Genomic DNA, 9103 nt, shown 5'->3' with positions numbered 1-9103 from the left:
CAACTCCTGGGCTTAAGCGAGTCTCCTGCCTCCACCTCTCAAGTAGCTGGGCGCCTGCCACAACGCCTGGCTATTTTTTGGCTGCAGCCATCATTGTTGTTTGGTGGGCCCGGGCTGGATTCAAACCCGCCAGCTCAGGTGTATGTGGCTGGTGCCTTAGTCACTTGAGCCACAGGCGCCAAGCCTGGACATCCTGATTTCAATGTTGCAAAATATGTCCACAAGTTTCTGTCATCGGAAGGGGTTTTTTGTTTGTTTGGTTTGGGGGTTTATTTTAGCCAGTATCACCTCCTCAGGGACACCATCACTGTTTCTATCACAACCACTTTTCTTTTACGTCAGTTACATTTGCTGCAGCTGAGTTCCTCTGGCTACACAGAAAACCAACATTCCCGCCATTCGCTCCCATTTCTTCTCTAACTCCACTTGTGTTCAGGTTTCAATTTCAGCATTCTCACCTTTTGTTTCTTTGCTGCACTTTCATCTTTGTTGGCCAATTAATGCTTTCCTTTCATGATCCCTTTTGGTAAATAGTCTTGTAGATTTTATCCCTGGAGGACAAGGAGGCAACACAGCCACACGCTTTGCTGTCTGTGCATGAACTAAGTAACACATGCTCAGGGATCGTCTTTGCAGAGGTGACACGCTGGCCATGGATCATCACGGGCATCTCTGCGTGCACTGAAGAGCTAGCAGCCAAGTTTGTCCTTTACACAGTGACAGTTAATATGCCGTGGTAATGAAATATTACTCATGTTGTGAAGGGACTGGTGTTACTAAACTATAGAAACTAAAGTTTGCACACCTCAGAACCATGCAAAGCAAGGGCTTCCCATAACTGCCGGCCTGTTATTGTGTTGTCATTGTCATTATACTGTGGAGTCCCATCCACTGCCCCAGCCTGTTCAGAACCGACCTCTGCTTAACAGCCATCTCTTCTTCCAGGTTACCACCATTGTACTTTAAATCCCAGAAGCCTCCTTCACCTCACGTGGGGAATTTTGCACTACACCAGGGGTTGGCAGGCATTTTCTGCAAAGGGCCAGATAACAAATATTTTAGACTTGCAGGCCTCCCACCCCCATCTCTGTGCTAACAACCCAGTTCACCCATTATAGTGTGAATGTAGCCATGATATGTAAACACATGGGGTGGCTGCATTCCAATAAAACTTTATTTATAAAAACAATCAGCAGGCCAGATGTAGTTTGCCAAACCCTACTCTACACTAAGCATCTCATGTTTTTTCCTTGGGTCTTTTAATTAAGCAAAAAAGTAAAACAACAACAAAAGTGGAGTGGCAAGGCTTATTGGTTTGTATAATTCAATGTTTCTTTGGCACTATTGATGTTTTATGATAGATAATGCCTTGTTGTGGGGGCTGCCCTGTGCCTATCATGATGTTTACTAGCATCCCTGACCTCTGTCCACTGGATACCATGACACCTCCCCACCCAACTGTGGCAGGCAAACACATCTCCATCATCCACTGTTCTCCCTGATTAAAAGCCACTGATAGGACTAAAAATGTTAGCATTTGAGGTAGCCTCAGGTAAGTGTGGACCCCCAGGGGCTCAAAACAGTGTGTTTCTCTTTTTTTTTTTTTTTTTTTGAGACAGAGCCTCAAGCTGTCCCCCTGGGTAGAGTGCCATGGCATTACAGCTCATAGCAACCTCCAACTCCTGGGCTCAAGCGAGTCTCCTGCCTCTGCCTCCCAAGTAGCTGGGACCACAGGCGCCCGCCACAACGCCCGGCTATTTTTGGTTGCAGCCATCATTGTTGTTTGGCGGGTCCGGGCTGGGGATTCGAACCCACCACCTTAGGTGTACGTGGCTGGCGCCCTAGCCGGTTGAGCTATAGGTACCGAGCCAACAGTGTGTTTCTCTCTTCTTCTCTTTCTCTTTCTCTCTTCTCCCCTCTGCTCTTTCTATATTGTTATAAACACAGACTTTTCCCTCTTGGAGGCAAAGTAGCTGCCAGGAGCTTCAAGTTTGTATCCTACCAGCTCTAAGCCTCAAGGAAAAAGAACTCCTCTTTTTCAGTAGCTCCCTAAAAATCCCAAGGCTGACACTCCAACTGGCCCAACTTGGGTCACATGCCCTTTCCTGAACCATTTGCAGTGGCCAGATGAATGTAGTTCTCTGGTCAGTCAAGGACTATGTGGGCATCCCTGGAGTCAGGAGTCGAGGTCGGCCTATGTATGCCTAAGTAAGGCAGGGCTGGTACCCAAAGACCACAGCCAGGACCAGGCAGGCAAAACAGAAGTGTGCGCTGCCAAGGTACATTTTCCAACAAGTGCCTGGTGCTCAGGAGGCAATAAGTGACACCTTTGGCAGATGCCAGCCCTGCTTCTAGGGGCAGGCGGCAGCCAGTGCATCACCAGCGGCCTTTCCTGGCCTGGCATTGATTCCTCCTAATCTACCTGCCAAATTGCTGTACCCCTGCCCGGCCCCCAATTCGTCCCTCCTCCTGCAGTGTCCCAGCCTAGAAAGCTCAGCGAGTCCAAGCTTCCCAGGCTCCAGCCACCATTTGGGCTGGACTTTTAATCTTGGTTTTAATTCCAGCTCGTTCTCTTGGCTGTGTCTCCCAGCCCCCGAGCCCCAGGGCCCATGCTAATTTGCTTCTCCCACCTCTACTGGTGCCGGAATAACCATTTTAAAAACTGCCTTGGGGAAATCTAATCAAATGAAAGCAAAATCTAATTTGGCACTAAAAGCCTCTGACTGAAGCCCTGTTTTCTAGGGCCTTGTAGAGGCTGAATAATAAACTCTTTCTGGGCTTTTTAAGGGTTGGGGATTGAAGAGAGGAAAAGATGTGAAAGACGGGACTCTAGCAGAGGAAGTGGCTCCAGACACTATGACACCCGTGGCATTGGGTGATAATGGGCAGGGACGGCTTCCCAAGGCACGGGAAGGACCCCCACAAACTCACCCCCCAAGAAATACTTTTCCCCTCAGCCAGCCAAGAAGTTAAGCTCATTGGCATTCCACGCTGTGTGTCTCTCTAAAAGACATTGTTGGCCCAAATTTTCAGGCACAAACCAGTAAAATGATGGTGAACTTGGAAGATCCAGGGGAAGACCCAGTTCAGGGGGCCTTTTTGTCTGGGTTTTCATTTACTCTTCTACAGTGGGAGGAGTGAAATTCAGTGCTTCTTAAATAACATGTGTCCCGTCCCGGGTTCCTTTCAGAATGGATCAAAAGCTGTGGACCTGTTTTTAGGAAAATGCACATAAAATACAAACTCTGGCATGTCTAGGGATGGAGCCCCATAAAGTTGTCCACTGTGTTTCCAGTGGCTTCTCATCATGGTGGCCTCTAGGACTCTGCACCATCTGGGCCCTCTTTTCTGTGATATCATCTGCTTCCTCCCTCAATGTCTTCCTTGGGTTCCTCAAAAGCCCCCATGCATGTTCCTGCCTCAGGACTTTGCACATGACTGTCCCTCTGCCCAGAATAGTTTTCCTCAAATTTCTCAACTCTTCATTCCTTTTTCTTTTTAAAGAGACGGAGTCTCACTTTGTCGCCCTTCAGTAGAGTGCTGTAGCGTCACAGCTCACAGCAACCTCCAGCTCTTGGGCTTAGGCAATTCTCTTGCCTCAGCCTCCCAAGTAGCTGGGACTACAGGCGCCCACCACAACACCCAGCTATTTTTTTATTAGTGCAGTTTGGCCGGGACCGGGTTTGAATCCACCACCCTCGGTATATAGAGCCCTACCCACCGAGCCACAAGCGCTGCCCAACTCCTCGTTCCTTAAAGAGGCCTTGCCAACCACTTGGCCTGACGATGCCCATCTTTGCCATGTCATTCTTCTTCATTTTCTTCATCACCAACCACATCATCTTCACGTACCATCATCCCCACTAGAATGTCAGCACCACAAGGGCAGGGGTCCTGACGATCTCATTCACTGCGATATTTCCTGTGCCTACGACAGCTCCTGCCATACGTAGGTCTCTAATAAATAGTTGTTGGATCTGTGAATCCATAGTTGCCCCATTTGTGCTGTTACCACAGATTTATCCATTCCAGGTCCTGCCATGATGGTTTTACTGTGCCGAGGTCCGCTGATTCTGTTCTCTCCATTTTTCTCTAACTCGTTTCCTATGACTTCATATTTTTCAAGAGAAAACTTTCATATCACCACCACCATTATTTGCTGTGATAAGAAAATGTTGGGGCTCTATGAGGGGACTTCCTAAATTTTACCCCATTCCTCATTGAGATTCTGAACCAACTAATAAATCAAACTAAGCAGCAGTTGGAGGCCCAGCTTCCTTCTTAGGGTATTTGGGCTTCCTGACTAAACTCCAGAGTTCACCTTTGCGTCCCACTGAAGAAGGTCCACACCTCTGTCCTGCCCACCCTAACAGCACAGGTCTTCTTAAAACAGGTACTCCCTGAGGGCACTCACTCCCCGAAGAAAAAGGAAGGGAAGATTGCGTTGCCTGTACCCAATTGGCCCTCCAACCCAGTCACATATGGTAAGGGTCAGCAAACTAAGGCTCACAGACCAAATATGGCCCTCCTTCCATTTTTATAAATAAAGTTTTATTGGAACAGAGCCCCACCCATTTATTTAAGTCTTGTCCATGACTTTTTTCTACAACAGCAGGGTTGAAGAGTTGACACAGAGATCCTCTGGCCCACAGAGCCTAAAATATTTACCACCTGGATTTTTACAGGAGAGGTTTGCTATCCCCTGACTGTGTGTCTTCTCCCACAGAGGAGAAATGGGACAGAGTGGAGAGAGCACAGGAGTGTTCCCAGAGTAGAGCTTCCTGCATATGGGGGGCAGAGGTGGAGAACAAGGTCATGAAGCTTGGGAGATCTTGTTTCCTGAGCTACACTTGGTCTCTAGGAGCCTTGCCACCTCTCACAGTATGCCTCTAAAGAACTGAGAGGTGAGGCTGGGCACCGTGGCTCATGCCTGTAATTTTGGGAGGCCAGGGCAGGAAGTTGGCTCCAGGACTGCACCAAGCAGCCTGCTGGAGAGATCTCATTACTTTCTCACTACCACCTGGGGCACTTCTATCCCAGGCTGTCAACTATAGCTGCAGCGAGTCTCAGAGCCCCACTTGTCCTCATCTGGAAAGAGAGGCTGGAATAGGACCTCTGTCTCTGGAAAAATTCTCTCCTAGTTCCCATTTCTTAAAAATGGCTTTATAGGTTATAATTATTTAAAAATGTACATGTTTACCGGGTGTGGTGATGCACGCCTATAATCCTAGCACTCTAGGAGGCCAAGGCCAGAGGATCTTGAGCTCAGGAGTTCAAGACCAGCTTGAGCAAGAGTGAGACCCCATCTCTACTAAAAATAGAAAAATTAGCAGAGTGGGCCGCTGCCTGTAGTCCCAGCTACTTGGGAGGCTGGGGTGGGAGGATCACTTGAGCCCAAGAGTTTGAGACTGCCATGAGCTGGGCCGATGCCATGGCACTCTAGCCTGGGAAGCAGAGTGAGACTGTGTCTCAAAAAAAAAAAAAAAAAGAAAGAAAACTGTACATGTCCACTGGAAAAAACAACAGAAAAGGATCACACAAAAGATCTTGCCTTTCACCTCCACAAAGAGTGTTTCAATTTATCCCTTTCCCAAAAAATTAGGGTGATTTATTATTTTAAGCTTTGTTGTTGTCATCTGCTGGCTGCTTAGTTTGATTTATTAGAATCTCAGATATGAAGCATGCATGTGGACAGTTGAGCCACCCTTAAGAGTCCAGGCCAAAGAGGTGTCACCAATTGAACCACCTGTGCTCCAGCAAGAGCAGGGCAGGACCATTCCCCACGAAGCCCTCCATGCCTCTTCCACCCATCCTCCTCCCTGTCCCCGGCATAACCACTGTTTTTATTCCAACACCATAGATCAGTTTTGCCTATGTTTGACTTTCATATAAATGGAATCACATAGCATGTATTTTTATCTGATTTATTTCTCTTGATATTATCAGGTTGTTGAGAGGCATCCATTCTCTTAAACATAACAATAGATCTTATTTCTGTGTAGATTTTTTCTATTGTAGAAATAGGCAGCAATTTCATTTACCCACCCTTTGGTTGACAAGCAGTTTGATTTATTTCTAGTTACCTGCCATTATGAATGTACTGCTATGAGCATGTCTTATACGTGACTTTCGGTGAACGTATGAATACCTTTCTTTTGGGTAAATATCCAAGATTGAAATCACTGGGTCAGAAGTTACGAATGTGCTCAAGTGGAGCAGACACTATCGAAGAGTTGTCCAAGTGGTTGGACCAGTCAGCACACCCACCAGCAGTGTGTGAGGGCTTATGTTGCCCCGTGTCCCTGCCAACACTTAGTATTGCCAAGTTTTTGAACATTAGCCATTCTGGTAGCTCCAAAGTAGACAGAATGTAAAAGACCCATAAACTCGAATGGGAAAAAAAAATTCCCCTCTTGTTTTCACTAACCTATTACTGAAACTTAGCATTTGCTTCCGTTACAAACATAGGCCATAAACCACAGTATGTTAGCAGAATCTGCAACTTTGTCATCGGTAGAATTCCCAGGTATTTTGATATCCCGTTGCAGTTGTTGCGTATATCACAAAATCACATGTTTTCATGCAGCACTAGTTGGAAATGGTCACTTTCTTCAAGATCTTCTTTGAATACATTAATTTTTTAAAGGACATGCTGTATCACCAGTTCTTTTAGTATTCTGATAACCATATTACAAAATAATTGACTTTCTCCTAATCACCTATATTTTATTTGTTGCATGTAAAAACCTTTGAGAAGGGGTCCGTAGGCTCTGCTTACTTGCTAGAGGGCTTTGGGGGGGGTGCCGTTTTCTGGCCTTGAGGACTTGGTGGTTTAATGAAGTGTCATCAGTGTTTCTCCCAACCCTTCTCCGCCTACAGCTTTCTTCGGGAAGTATCTCAATGAATACAACGGCTCCTACGTGCCACCCGGCTGGAAGGAGTGGGTCGGGCTCCTGAAAAACTCCCGCTTCTATAATTACACACTCTGTCGGAACGGCGTGAAGGAGAAGCACGGCTCCGACTACTCCAAGGTAACCTGCACCCCTTCCCAGGCCGGCCGTGGGGGAGCTGGAATGACTGGGTTTGGATGGTGACGCCGACAACACACTTAACACGTGACCTGGGGCACTGTAGGTCTAGCCTCTGCTTCTCAGTTTTTGCATCTCTCAAAAATAGTCTCTGTTTCCAAGAGTTTGAATTTTTAGCATTTGGCCAAAGCAGTTTACTTCCAGAAAGTGTGCCTGCAGAGTGTACTGTTCAGTGGAGTTCTATAAAGTCAATAGACGATGTGGAGCCAGCACCCGGGTAGGCCAAGAAGCAAAATGTCACCACCACCCCGAGGTCCCCTCACTCCTCCCACCAAACACCCCTCCCACAAGAATAACCATTACTCAGACTTGGAGCGTTACAGACTAACTCTGCATCTGGCTGCGTGCACTGAACGTTATGGTGAGTTCATTCTTGCTGTAGAGCCCCCCAGCTTGTGCATGTACCACTGTTTATTCACCCTCCTGTTAGTGGACATTTAGGTATTTCTAGTTTAGGGCTATGGTAAGTAGTGCTAGTAAGAACAATCTGTTACCTACCTTTGGTGAGCAGAGGTGCTTGTGTCTTAATACACATTCCTAAGAGCAGGGTTGCCGGGCACAGGGCACGTGCACATCCAATCCATCGGTGCTGCCTAAGCGTTTGCTAATGTGGTTGTCCCCTCTGTCATAGTTTCTCTATTTCTAATTTAAGTTCAACTGACATAAGGTAAAGTACACAGATCTTTTAAGCTCAATATATTCTCACATGGGTGTGCATCTGTTTAACCACTACTCATGGCAAGATGTAGCATTTCCAGCCCCCAGAAAGCTCTCTAGAAGTCATAATTCCCACCCTGGAAATGAATTCTACTCTGACTTCTGTCACCCCGGGTTGTTTTGACCTGTTCTGGAACTTCACATCAGTGGAATCATACAGTGCTTCCTCTTGGGTGTCTGCCATTTTTCATTCAGAAGAAAGTCTGTGCCATTCATATTTACCCCTCAATAACTGATGGACAGCTGGGTTGTCCACAGTTTGAGTCTACTATAAGTTAATTTCCTGTGAACATCCTTATCCTTGGCTTTTGGTGGACAGATGCACCCATTTCATTTCTACTTACATCCAAAGTAGAATTGCTAGGATCCAAGCTATGTTAAGATGTTGAACCTGTGTACATTCCCAGTGAGAAGTATGTGAAAGTTCCAGTTGCTCTATATCCCTTGTCAACACTTGATATTGTCTTTTTTATCAGCACTGTTTTTGCTAGGGGTGTAGTGCTAGTTTATTGTGATTTCTACCACAAAGGTTTTTGAGTTAGTTCATTAAGTCAATAAGTATAGAACATTAGAGGAACCCCCTTGCACAGAATAAATACTCAATACATACTGGCTTGGATCAGGGCACCCTTTCTCCAGGCTGTCTGTCAAATCCACCCCTCTTTCTCTTTCCCTTCCCTACTGCCACTAGCTTGGCACCTGATTATGATAATCCAGAGATATGAGCTATTGTGACAATTTCTCAGTGCTGTCCTCTCTGTTTCTCTCTTTAAACTGCTACACAAGGCCCCTAAGCAGAAGTCACCAGGGGACAGGGAGTCACATGAACAGTGTAGCAGCTGGGAGTGGGTAAGCAGCAGAGAGTGTTGAGTATGTGCCGAATGGGTCTGTCTAAAAGGGGCAGCAAACTTTCACATCAGGCCTACGTAGAAATGAGGGCCCAAAATGACCGGATTTCTAGATTTTTTTCAACAGAAGCCACAAATTTGTATATTTTTCATCTGTGAAATCCGCAGATTTGTAACTATTCTAAAATCCTGTATGATTTAAGCACACTTCACCCACAGGTCTATACCCTGGCAGCCCATGGCTTTGTTCAGGGACCTCCGAGGGACTATACAGTGAGTGTCACATTTGGAATGAGTAGACTCAGGTTCAGAGCACCAACACTGACATGTATTACGTGATTTCAGATGTGCTAATCACGCGTAAGAGCCTCAACTCCCAAATCTGGAAAACGAGCATACCCTTGTACACTTAATAATGTGAACTTCTATTAATTGAGCACCTACTGCATG

The 9103-nt window shown here is 46.3% G+C and overlaps 1 protein-coding gene across 2 annotated transcripts in view; it reads left to right on the top strand.

The window, feature by feature from the left end:
- SULF2 (sulfatase 2) overlaps positions 1 to 9103 on the top strand; it is a 107862-nt gene that overhangs the window by 62510 nt on the left and 36249 nt on the right. For both annotated transcript variants that reach the window (XM_012803950.2, XM_012803949.2), the window contains exon 4: positions 6880 to 7031. In XM_012803950.2, the coding sequence (XP_012659404.1) occupies positions 6880 to 7031 (152 nt within the window). The remainder of the gene's footprint in view (positions 1 to 6879; positions 7032 to 9103) is intronic.

Source organism: Otolemur garnettii, unplaced genomic scaffold (genome assembly GCF_000181295.1).
Source record: "Otolemur garnettii isolate 467f Iridium unplaced genomic scaffold, OtoGar3 scaffold00023, whole genome shotgun sequence".
Taxonomy (NCBI): Eukaryota; Metazoa; Chordata; class Mammalia; order Primates; family Galagidae; genus Otolemur; species Otolemur garnettii.
Note: the sequence above shows the minus strand (reverse complement) of the source record. Positions and strands in the feature narration are given on the sequence as shown.